A 12,754-nucleotide genomic window follows, 5' to 3' on the forward strand; every position below is an offset into this window, starting at 1 on the left:
AACAACAAATCAACGTGTTTTGTATTCCATTAATAAAACAGTCATTAATGTCATTATAAATTTGTTTCCACGCCACAAAATTAATCTCCTTATTACATTGAAGATTATAGTCTTAAATTGTATCATTTTTACAAGGTTTTTTTTTTTGAAGACGATCAAATTTTTTTATTCAATTCTTCTATTTTTTTTCTTTTTGAGATGACGGAGGGGAAGGCCAGTTTTGTGTAATTGTCGATAATAACTTCAAGAATGAAGTTTTGAGGGTATACTTTTTCAGATGAGAATCGACAGTGTACCTAAATAGGGTTGATTCTAGTAAGATATGAAATACATGTATTATAATGCATAGGGATATTTTGGGTATCTCTTGCCCATAAAACTAAAGCTACGGTCATGTGTGTATGTGGTAATCCGCCAAGCCTTTTGTTGCATTGGCTAATTTGCAATAACAAAAGTAAAGAGGCTTCCAGAACATGTTTTTTTTTTTTGTTTTTTTTTTTATTGTTGTTGTTGTTTTTACGGGGGTTATATAAAACCACCGGCTAACGCCCATGCCGTGTTGGTGTATCTATTTCTGGAATAGCGCAATGTTCCTTTAAAGATCCATTTTATCCCAAAAAGATATTATTTTCATATCTAGAATTTTTTTTTTCAAATTTTGGTGTTCTTTAAATGCTTTTGAAAAAATACTAATAAGCTATTTATCTGAACCACTTTTTTATTCTGTTGCATTCTGGCTGTTAGTACAGATATAGTGATTTAGTATTTTGTATGGAAGTGAAAATACTACCTCTTGTATACATTTTGCTACTTTTATAAAAAATATGATTTCACATAACACGCTATTTTCTTCAGGTAACAAACAACATGCTCTAAAAACCATAATTTAAAAGTTGTAAACCTCATGTGTGCCCTAAACTATTATCGCGTTTTAGACCTAGCGTGCCATTAATGCGGTAAATGGAATTCCCAAAGTTCTTGCACTAGCTAATTCGCGGGAAAATTAGAATAATTCGTAGTCCAGGTAGGCTCCAGATATGGTGTATATTTTAAGCATATGTACGTAGAATATATATACAAACACAAGAAATCGCCGCGCCATTAGTAGGACTCGTATAAACAATATTTGAGATTTGGAATGGAATTGGGGAGAATCTTTGAAACACTGACAATAAGCCTGCAAGAATAATCTCCCTTGAACCAATAATATTTCTTAACACATTATGTCTCAGGTATGTATAGATATTTTACTTCTATAGAAAGGGCAAACATGAACTTTATAACGTTTATATAATGGTTTTTAGAGCATGTTAGATACTCAAAAAGTGAAATAATTACTTTGTCGCAAAACGAAGCAAAACGTGAACAAAGTAGTATATCATTGACTTCCATACAAAATAATAAATACTTAATAACTGTAATAATTGCGAAAATGCAACAGACAAAAAAGAATATTCAGGTAATTTGTCAAAGTTTACAGTTTTGGAAACGATAAAAAGGCTTTTAAGAAATAAACACAAAAGAATAATGGACCTTAAACATAATGAGATAAAGTAAGATCACAAACGAAGTTATTTCGCGAAATGAAACAAAAATTATGAGTGAAATCATATGATGACGTGACAATGGGATAAAATTATCAATTAAACCGCGACTGTGTTTGAAAGAAATTGGCAAGGGTATGGTTTCTTTGTTTTTACGTTGATCTTATCAATTTTTTGGCCGGCAGTCATTCCACCTAACTGACTTTCCTGTTTAGCTATCAAGTAAGCCGCAAAAGACTGACTACTAAATTAATCCCACATGATTTCTAAATCAGCAGAAAAAAATTGAAGCTCAAATTCCTTATTCGTCTGATATTTCAATGTTTAACGACAAGAAAGTTATAAACGTTATGTATATACAAATTCATTTGATATTTGTACAAAAGTGCCATGATAACAAAAATCATAGTCACTGTTAAAAATAAAACAGAATGACGAATTTTTAGTGATTTAATCGTGAAATGCACAATTAATTTATACACAAATAACTAGGATTAAATGTATCATCGTGTCACTTCTTTATACATCACTTTTACATTCTAAGTTCAAAATCAAAGTTAATATTTCCAGTTAATGGTGAAACATCTAAAGTTGGTAAATAATTACTTCCGGTTGACAGGTGCCATCCAGCTGGTGACACGACAGGTCTTTCATGTTGGTAAGCACGTGACTCAAAGACGCAATCTCTTGAAGACGGGGATTTATCGTCGCTGATTCCATAACATTCGGTTTGGTTTGAAAAACGACAATTGCTGGATTTGAATAGCCTCTCTTCGGCCCAATTATCACTTCCGGTAAAGCGACAGGAAGTTAAGAATTCATTGGCATTGCCTATACTAGAAGGCGAATATTCACTGATATTGTTATCATCTTCAGCACTACATGTCTCTGTCTGTTCTGTGCATTGGTCTTTCCTCCTGTCTCTTCTTTCTTTTGCTCTTCGATTTTGAAACCAAATTTTAATCTGGAAAAAGATAATTATTATTCATTACGGTAAGTTATATTTCTTACGTTACATATATAGTCATATACATGAGCTCAAATGGCTTATTCGTCTGGTATTTCATAAAATGTACATGAAAATATCCAGTTCCTAAAAATGTTTCGTATCTTATAACTATCTATGTACATGTATAATGACATTAAAGAAATAATATGTACCTGTCTCGCAGATAATCCAAGTTCTTCTGAAATTCTCGCCCTCATCTCAATTGTTATGAACTTGTTTGTGTTGTATTCCTTCTCCAGACCCCGTCTTTGTTTATCTGAGTAAACTACTCTATACTTGTCCCTGGTTCTCGTCATACCTTCAGCTGGCTCCGAGCGTTTTCGCGAATAGAACGGATGACTTCGGTCTTTTCCGGGGGCAGATGATGACAGTTGAAGACTGCTTCCAGTGCCTGCGTTGAGTTCGCAAAGATTTTGAATACACGTTGGAGTTAAAGCCCACTGAAAGTTAGTCTGCTGGTTTTCATAATGATACTGGCGAGTATTTGGTAGATATGTCCCTGGTAAGAAATTATGTCCACTACTTGACACGTTACTTCCTGCAGTAGGTACAGGGCCATTACGACCTATTCCAGAATAATATCCGCTTGCAAAATATGATTCGTACGGATGCCTTTGTTTATTCATGACTTCACTTGTGTAAGGATGGAACCGATTGTGAACGAATGTTGATGCATTGGTCTGCTTTGCAGCATGCATAGAGTCAAACATGATTGAATTCTCTCCTCTTGAAAGCCCTATATTCATGTAGTTTTCATGTAGCATTGACATTTTCAGAAATAGTTTTAAGGTAATTTCACTATAACAATATTGTAAAATTAAACAAAAAGCTGTTTATATTCTTATCAATGTATGCAAAATGGTATGTTTGAAAACTAACAGAACTTTCAAGTTATATATACAATTTTAGGGGACAGATAAAAATCGAATTCACCCACTGAATCAATCAGTGACCCCCATATACTTGCTAGACTATGTTGGTTTCAGGGGTTAATTATTTTATTATAGTTTAAACCAATTTATTGTTTTAGTTAAACTGTGTAATGAAACGCTCGATTAATTTTACGATAAAATTTTATTTGAAAATGAATCAATTCGGAAATTACCGGAATTGCACGAACAATTTTGATAAATTGCATTATCGGGTAATTAACACGGCAAATGAATTGCAATTAGTGGTCTGCTTTTCTTTAATTAATTGAAATTTCTTTTATTAATAAATACATGCTCTTTACAAAAAAAAATGAAATTTGAAAATGTATTGAATTAAAAATCTATAATGGAATAAAAATTCGAAATGTTGAATAATGAAAGCGATTGAGAGAAGAAATTGAAACGAAACATCAATTAATCATTTAGTTGCGAAATATTATGGCAAATGACTTTTCTGTATATTCTGGATATATCAAGGTTAAATGGTTAAAAATGGAAGTTATGTAATACTATAAATAAATGTGATGATCATGAAAGAATTATGTATATAGATGTTGGTGGTACGTTTGAAGATAATGATCCGATATTACATACCTTTTTATATCAGATAATTATTTGTTTTGTCATTCATTATATAAATGTTAATACTAAATTACTTATTTTCAAGAAATGTTTTGTTAAGAATATTTATTTTGCTTTTTAACAGTATTTGAAATATTCCTTGATTTTATTTCATTGTAGAACAATCATATCTGCTAAATTTATATACTTTGAAGGACAAAACACAGCTTCACATTTTGACAGATTAAATTGTTTGTTTGCTGTTGTTGTTGTTGTTGTTTTTTGTTGTTATTGTATTATTTGTTGTTATTTTGTGGGGTTTTTTTGTGTTTTTTTTTTCGTTTTTTTTGTTGTTGTTGCTGTTGTTGATTTTTTCTTGCATTACATTGGGTCATTATTGATACGCTCAAATCTAATTTTACATCTGATATATACATACAGTGTTGCCCTCACATGGTCACGTGACTGTTTATTATTATTTATTATAACAAATGTATTTATTTGTCTTATGTTCTTGCATTTTAAATATGCCAACTGGGATATATATTCAATAATCTGAATAAGGTTCAGGTCTTTGAACATACTGAGTTATAACAGTATAGAACCTGGCTTCAAGGTTTTTAAAAAAAAATTCTGAGTTCTGTTTGAAATTTCATGATTTTCATTTGTCAATAAACATTCTCTGGCAATTTCTGACCACTCAAATGCCTGAGATCTGAAAATGAGCTATGAGAATTTCTTTATAACTTAGACCCTGGTCAGATTGCACGCATTTGCTTAATGTCAAAATTTCGACTGCAAGACAAAGATTTCACAAACTGATATTACAAAGATGTCGGTCTTTGCGAATGGCGACTGTCATATATGTTACATGTATATATAATAAAGGCAGTTTGTTGGTTTAGGAATTCCTGGGCCTTGTTCTTTTCTGGGCAATTTTCGGTTCCAGCAAGTTACGTGCCATTACCGACTACCAATTCTAAAATTAAACAAATAATTCACACGAATCTTCAGCCATTATATCAGAAAATGTTTTGTATTTTTGCTCTATTATCTATCATTTTCCATCAATATTATATTGTAAATACTGTTCAATAATTCATTTGTATCATCGTATGACACTTTGCTACTTGTACTGTGTAGTAACGAAATCACTTTATCATTTACTGCAAGCCAATTCAATCTGCTTGTTATTTACCATATGCCAACAGCGTTGAATATAATTCGATGGTCTCCCTGTAAAATGCCGGACCTACATTTTTTTTCGATTTTGCGTTTTCGAAAATTTCCGAAGCTTCAAGTGCTCCCGCTTTTTTTGCCAGACTCATATTGTAGTCAGCCAATCTTAACTTTCAAAATTCATCACATGCAGAAAAGCCAACCTTTCATTGGCCAACTCTTTTAAATTAGAAAATGCCGTAGCTACACATGATGTAGCTCCGGTGTTAAAATATGATGTTATATTCACGGGCAGAAAGTCATATTGACCTCGGCTGCTGGTGAATATCACATCATATTCAATGGCTCACTATAGTCATTAATTGTATAATATTGTACGGAATCTGTGTCGTGGTTTCTGACAATGGTATTAAAATGGCAATCGCATGAAGAAGATTTGTTTCTGTAATATATATGCATAATTTTCTATTTTAGTGTATGTAATTTGTGACAATGTGCATTTTTGTCTCGACTTATATGAATAAATTTTTATATGTATGTTAAAAGTTTGTTTGTTGCTTTTTATATTGCTCTTAATTCTCAATATTAATGTTGCGTAGATCATAGCATTTCGTGGAAACTCATATGAATTAAATATATAGGTAATATAGTATTATTTTTTTCTGTAATTGTTAATAAAACGATAAATTTAACGATCTACAAGAGATCCTATGCTTTAGGATTTGTGTATATGGAAATAAAAGGCCTGTTTCCAATTTATGAATTGTATTGTACATCTCACACACAGACAATTTTGTTTGTTCGATTGATTTTACGCCTTTTCCAAACAGTATTTCAGTCATATAGGCGGTTAGTATCCTTACCATCGTTCCTGGAGAGTTACACCAGGACTAGACTACCTTCCTCCGCGCTAAACTACCAAAGCATCTCCCGGGGACCAAAGAGGTAACTGGATTGGAAGTAATCGACTCTAACCCCTCGACCACGGAGGCGGTACGTACAGACAAACAACTCAATATTCTATGTTATAAGTTTTATTTATTTATTTATTTATTTATTTATTTATTTATTTATTTATTTATTTATTTATTTTATTTATTTTATTCATTTATTTTTTATTTTATTTATTTTATTTATTTTATTTATTTTATTTATTTTATTTATTTTATTTATTTATTTCTAATATAGTTATAAATGAAATACAGAGAAATATTGATAAAATAAATGCGTAATTTCACTTCCGGTACTTAAAATTGTATAAAAAATATTTTTAACTATAGTGAAATATATTTCCCGTATATTTACTGGTGTGTTGTCAGGCTACTTTCTTCTAAATTCAACCCATACACAAAATTTATGAGGAAGTCTTTCCAATTGTATTGTCAAAAAAAAGAAAGAAAAATTTATATAATAAACACAAAATTAAAGTGTTTTTTATTCTAAAAATACAGGATTTATTTTTATCTTGCGGTCCTGTAATTTATATATTTATTTATATATTTGTCTTGTGGTGGTGATTGTTGTTGTTGTCGTTGCTGCTGCTGTTGCTGTTGTTGTTGTTCTTGATAAATGATAAGAAAAAACAGCAGACGTCTAATTGCTATATCAAGATTGTAATTAAAGTAATACACACTTTATCGAAATTACAACGCCTTCTGTCAGCAAGCGATTGTCGATAATGACAATTATCGAAAATTTATCGAAATCGAATTATCGAAAAGAAATCGTCTGAAACATAAAACCGTTAAACATAGATCATAAAATAATATAAACAATAATACTTTCTTGTTGTTTTTGTTGATTTTAGTAAAAGACATTAAAACAATAGAAAAAATCGTTTTCTTTAAATCATAAATTTATATAACTTTATTTGAACTTACTTAGGTTACTTTTTAATATCTTTGTAAAGAATCTATAAAAAGTAAACGAAATGCTGATTACCCTTAGAGATATTACTTGCAAAGTTTTATGTTATTTAATTTGTAATCTTAGATAAAAAAAAAAACAGTGCAAGTAATTAAAGCGAGGAGATTCCATCATTTTTTAGCTAAATAACGATCACTGAAGATTAAAAAAAGTTGTGAAATAAAATATTAGGTACACAATATAACGAATCCCTATCTTCATTTTGCAAAGTATTTTTGCAGAAATACTTTTATAAAAGCTATCAATTTTGAAATAAAAACAACATTTGATATACCACAGGAAGGCATCTGTTTGTTGTTTTTTAGTTATAAATCAAAACTGAATTAATTTTAATTGTAGAGGTCAGACATATGTACTTTAAACTATAATATATCAATGTATCTATTTCTAAACCTTTAACTTTCAGTTGAAAAATGAGAGTAACAATGATGTTTTGCTATAGATTTACATGCAACAGATTGTTGACCTTTATCGTTTGTGTGTTTGGATGGAAAAAATACAAAGGAGGGACTCAAAGTGTTTATTTTGTATGAATTTTAATTTTTTTTATTCCTTTTTGCAGAGACCATACCATTCAAACGTTGTCATAGATCGAACATAATTTCAACTCATTTTCGATATAACCTCGGTGAGTTATCAGTCATCCAGATATCTCACTCTTTAAAAAAAATACAATACATCTAAACAATCGTTATTTTATAGTTTTTTATTACTCCATAACAAATCAAAATGATAATACAAGCAATAAGTAAACTGATTTTTGTCATATTTTAATTCCTGGCACAAAGCAATATGTATTACAACCGGAGTTCCTTATCAATATTTACCATTCCGGTTAAAGGTGAAACATCTACAATTGGCATAAAACTGTTTCCGGTTCGCACGCGCCATTCGGTTGGCGATACAGAGGGTTTGATACAACGTTCATCACGTGATTCAAAGAGACATGACCTTGAAGATGTAGTACCGTTGGCACAGATACCATGACTTTCAGTCTGTTTTAAATATCGGCATTGCCCAGTATTAAATCGCCCCTCTTCGATTCTGTTTTCACTTCCGGTAAAACGACAGGAAGTAAAGAATTCATTGGCATTGTCTAAACTGGAAGGGGAATGTTCGTGTGCGTTGTCATCCTCTTCAACACTACTATTTCCTGTCTGTTCCGTATATTTGCCTTTTCTGGAATCTCTTCTTTCTTTTGCCCTCCGATTTTGAAACCAAATTTTAATCTGAAAAATATGAAAGCTTATGATTAATATGTAATGTATGTGCTAAAGGTTTGTCTTTGAAAAGTTATAGACTAATCTTATATAAGCACATTAAATTTGACGACTGTCGGACTTAACATTTTTGAAAATTAATAAATACATGTATTAAACATTTCTATTGATCAATCATAAAAAATATATGCACCTGTCTTGCAGATAAACCAAGGTCTTCAGAAATCTTTGATCTTATCTCAGTTGTAATAAACTTGTTTTTGTTGTATTCTTTTTCTAGACCACGTCTTTGTTTCTCTGTGTAAACTACTCTGTACTTTTCCCTGGTTCTCGTCATACCCGCAGCTGGTTCCGCCCGTTTTCGAGAATAAAACGGATGACTTCGATCTTTTCCGGGGGCGGATGGTGGGAGATGAAGATTGGTTCCAGTGTCAGCGTTGAGTTCACAAAGATTCTGAATACACTTTTGTGTAAACGCCCATTGATAGTTAGTTTGCTGAGTTTCGTGTTGATACTGATTATTATTTGGTAGATAGGTTCCTGGCATGAAATTATGTCCACCACTTGACAAGAGGTTACTTATTTCTGTAGGTACGGGGACATTAAAACCTATTCCAGGAAAACATTCTCTTCCAAAATATGATTCGGTCCCATGTCTTTGGATATTCATGACGTCACCTGTGTAAGGATGGAATCGTCTGTGAGCATATGTCGGTGCATTGGTCTGCTTATAAGCATGCATAGGTTCGAACGAAGAAGTATTTCCGCTTTGCATTCCAATGGACGCATAGTTTTCGAGTGAAGCAAACATTTTCATGAAATTAATATTTAAGTGAAAGTAATAACTACTCAGCTACAGCAAAAAGTTTAATTATATAATTATTTAGTTATATATAACACTAGTATTTGCTCGTAGTGAAGAAAATGATATGTTTGAAAAGTACAAGAATTGTGTTAGCTTATATACCAAGACAACAGACAGATAAATTCAAATTCACAAGAACTGATCTTACTATAAAGAATATCTTCCCTGTAGGCCATGTTGGTTTCAGGGGATAATTAATTTATAATCATATGCCCTAATTTATTGTTTAAATTAAACGGTTTAATAAATCACTCGGTCAATTTTCGATAAATTGTTTATTTTGAGAGTCGATTTAATCGGAATTTGCCGAAATCACACGAACAATTTTGATAAATTGCGTTTACAAGTAATTTACACGACGTATTTATTGCTATTAATAGTCTATGCCTATTATAAGATAACAATTTTTGTTGATGGATAATTTTTAAATGATATGTATGAAAATATGTTTTTCGTTTAATATTTCTTGAAATCTAATTTTCTGATATATTTTTTTTTAACTTTTAAAGCAGTTATTATTTTTGAACATTGAAATAGAACACTTTACGATGAACAAAAGACGAGCATAATAATTTTTATTATACGGGTTTTTTTTTTTTTTTTTTTTTTTTTTTCTCAAATAAATTTTTGCTTTAAAAAAAAATTTTTTTTTTTTTTTTTTTTCTCAAATAAATCTTTGCTTGAAAAAAAAATGAAAAATATCACCGTCTTCTATATCAAATGACGAACACTATTCTATTTATTATAAACAAAGAGAACAAGGAAATATAAAAATAAAAGGGAAGCATCTGGTATACATGGAAGTTTATTTTTTAAAGATCATATAGTAAAAAAACCACATTGGACTTTTACCCTTTTTATGATTTTGTTTTAATTTCAAAAAGCAAAAATAAATAAATAAATGACTTTTAACATTTAGTAGAATGTCTAAGATTTCCATATACATGTAAGTTATAATTACGTAATATTTGAAATATATATTCGACCTGGTGTAATAAAAATGTAACCTTCTAGCATTTTTTTATATACTGATATACATGTATAATGTAAATACTTTATATGTGCAAATACATGTTGCGTTTATACAGGGAATGTATTACATAAAACAGTATTATATTTTATTTACAAATTAATTTTTGTCTGTGTGCCCGTTTATAATTTATGCGTAAGTTCAATATAGAGAATATATAAAAAATATACATGTATCTGTAAATGATAAATATAAATAATTTTTATTAGTGATATATATAAATAACATTTTTAAATAATAATGTAAAACAAATGATGTTTATAAATATTTTCAATTTGACAAAAAATGATAATAAATATGTTTTTATTTTTAATGTAATATTCATTCATTCTCAATTTCAAATTTTACTTAACATATTTATTCTTATTTATTTTACATCTTTTTTCTCTGTTCTTAATATTAATTACAGATCAGCAGACCATAAATAGCAATTAGCTCGTCGTGTAAATTATTTGCGTACGCAATTTATCAGAATCTTTCGTGCAATTCCGGTAATTTCCGATCAAAATAGCGTATTGAATAAGATTTATCGAAGGTTAATCGAGCGTTTCATTAAACAGTTTAACTTAAATCATAAATTAGTTTAAACAATAGGTAAATAATTAACCCCTGAAACCAACAAAGTCTAGCGAGAATATGGAATTCAATTAAAGATACAGTCACGTGACTTTGATATTTATCTGTCTCCTAAATGTGTATATAAGATGGGAAATATCTGTAAATTTTCAAAAAAGCATTATCCTCCATCATAGAAATATATATATATATATAGTTATCACTTTAGTTTGCGGTGACTTTATTTCGTTCAGAAATAATTTTCAAAATGTCTGCTTCACACGAAAACTTTATGCCTCTTGGACCTTCGAGCGGAGTGAATTCTATGTTCGAACCTATAGCTGCTGGGAAGCCGACAAATGCATTAACATCCGGACAAAATCGGTTTCATCCGTACACAGGTCATCTAATAAACAGACAAAGAAATTTGTACGAAGCATATTATGCGAGCGGATATTATCTACCAAGCCTCCAGAATATACATGTACCTGTTTCTTCTGAGGTAGGTACTTCGTTGCCCGGATGTGGAAATAATTTCAAACAAGGCACCTTTCTATCAAATTATCAACCATATTACAATGAAATGCAGCAGACGAATTATCAGTGGGCGTTTACACCGAAAAGTATTCAGAATTTATGCGAGCTCAACTCGGAGCCCGGAACAAACTTTCTGACAACATCATTTGCTCCCCTGACAGCATCATCTGCTCCCGGAAAAGACCGAAGTCATCCGTTCTATTCTCGAAAACGACTGGAACCAGCTGCAGGAATGACGAGAACCAGGGACAAATACAGAGTGGTTTACACTGAGAAACAAAGACGTGGTCTGGAAAAGGCATACAACACAAACAAGTTCATTACGACAGAGATAAGGTCGAAGATTTCAGAGGAACTTGGTTTATCTACAAGACAGGTAAATATAATATTGGTTTCAATATCAATAGGGAAAATTAAATGATTAGATTGTTTTTTGCTGTTCCTTTTAACTTAACAACGTTTATTCCATTAAAGGCTTAAAATGAAATTGTAAATACGTACTGTATTTAAATAATGTCTGCTTATTATACATATAGTTATATTTGATTGCAAATTGTACTATAATATTAAACGTATACGATATTTTATTAATAATTATTATACAATTACATGTATTTATTACAGATAAAGATTTGGTTTCAAAACCGTAGAGCCAAAGAAAGAAGAGATTCCAGGAAGGAAAACTATACGGAACAGACAGAAAATAGTAGTGCGGAAGAAGATAACAACAAATATGAAAATTCTCCTTCCAGTCAAGACAATTCGAAAGATTTTTTAACTTCCTGTCGCTTTACCGGAAATGAAAACTTATCCGAAGAGAGGCGCTTCATGCCTGGACAATGTCGCTTTTCAAACCAGTCTGAAACTTTCAGAATCTCTGTGAATAACACTGAACAGCCAAGTTCTTGTCTCTTTGAGTCACGTGACATACAATATTTTCGACCATCAACATCACCATCCGAATGGCGCATGCCCACCGGAAGTAGTGTGTTACCGACTGTAGATGTTTCACCATTAACAGGAAATGCAAACTTTGATTTTGATCTGAGATTATGATATTATACAATAGGAAAGAGTTTATAAAAATTGTGTATCATTTTATTGTTCTTTTTTCACTTTGCTTGACTAAAAACTAATAAACAGCTTAAAATGCAATGTTCTGTCATTATTAATTTTGTACATCTTAACTTTTTTTAATACATGTATATACATATGTGATCTCGGTTGCCTTGACTCTTATGACCCCTAACTCTATCTAGTGCTATAGAAAGAAAAATAAAAAAAAGAAAAAAAGAGAAAAAGAGAAATGGAAGCAAAATCTGCACGGTGGAGTGATCTTCGCAAACGAATAAAAAAACAAAAGAATAGAAAAAAAATAAATAATAAACCTAGAGAA

General features: G+C 30.7%; 3 protein-coding genes across 3 annotated transcripts; 1 reads left to right on the forward strand and 2 right to left on the reverse strand.

Moving 5' to 3' along the window:
• Positions 1-2,076: 2,076 nt before the first annotated feature.
• On the reverse strand, positions 2,077-3,323 carry LOC132752855 (homeobox protein CDX-2-like). Its single transcript, XM_060743242.1, has 2 exons — positions 2,706-3,323; positions 2,077-2,508 (listed from the first exon to the last, which is right to left on the reverse strand). The coding sequence occupies exons 1-2, from the start codon at positions 3,321-3,323 to the stop codon at positions 2,077-2,079; spliced, it is 1,050 nt and encodes a 349-aa protein (XP_060599225.1).
• Positions 3,324-7,884: 4,561 nt separating this feature from the next.
• LOC132752862 (homeobox protein CDX-4-like) lies at positions 7,885-9,182 on the reverse strand. Its single transcript, XM_060743250.1, has 2 exons — positions 8,565-9,182; positions 7,885-8,380 (listed from the first exon to the last, which is right to left on the reverse strand). The coding sequence occupies exons 1-2, from the start codon at positions 9,180-9,182 to the stop codon at positions 7,949-7,951; spliced, it is 1,050 nt and encodes a 349-aa protein (XP_060599233.1). The 3' UTR covers positions 7,885-7,948.
• A 1,988-nt stretch (positions 9,183-11,170) lies between these two features.
• LOC132752865 (homeobox protein CDX-4-like) lies at positions 11,171-12,545 on the forward strand. Its single transcript, XM_060743253.1, has 2 exons — positions 11,171-11,734; positions 11,983-12,545. The coding sequence occupies exons 1-2, from the start codon at positions 11,405-11,407 to the stop codon at positions 12,412-12,414; spliced, it is 762 nt and encodes a 253-aa protein (XP_060599236.1). The 5' UTR covers positions 11,171-11,404; the 3' UTR covers positions 12,415-12,545.
• The last annotated feature ends 209 nt before the right edge of the window (positions 12,546-12,754 follow it).

This window comes from Ruditapes philippinarum, unplaced genomic scaffold (genome assembly GCF_026571515.1).
Source record: "Ruditapes philippinarum isolate M1 unplaced genomic scaffold, ASM2657151v2 ctg52_1_1_1_1, whole genome shotgun sequence".
Lineage (NCBI taxonomy): Eukaryota > Metazoa > Mollusca > Bivalvia > Venerida > Veneridae > Ruditapes > Ruditapes philippinarum.

Coding starts and splice junctions, on each gene's coding strand:
- LOC132752865 (XM_060743253.1), top strand. CDS start 11,405: ATGCAGCAGACGAATTATCAGTGGGCGTTTACACCGAAAAGTATTCAG. Junction 11,735..11,982: donor TTGGTTTATCTACAAGACAG/GTAAATATAATA, acceptor TATTTATTACAG/ATAAAGATTTGGTTTCAAAA.
- LOC132752855 (XM_060743242.1), bottom strand. CDS start 3,323: ATGTCAATGCTACATGAAAACTACATGAATATAGGGCTTTCAAGAGGA. Junction 2,509..2,705: donor TTGGATTATCTGCGAGACAG/GTACATATTATT, acceptor ATCTTTTTCCAG/ATTAAAATTTGGTTTCAAAA.
- LOC132752862 (XM_060743250.1), bottom strand. CDS start 9,182: ATGTTTGCTTCACTCGAAAACTATGCGTCCATTGGAATGCAAAGCGGA. Junction 8,381..8,564: donor TTGGTTTATCTGCAAGACAG/GTGCATATATTT, acceptor CATATTTTTCAG/ATTAAAATTTGGTTTCAAAA.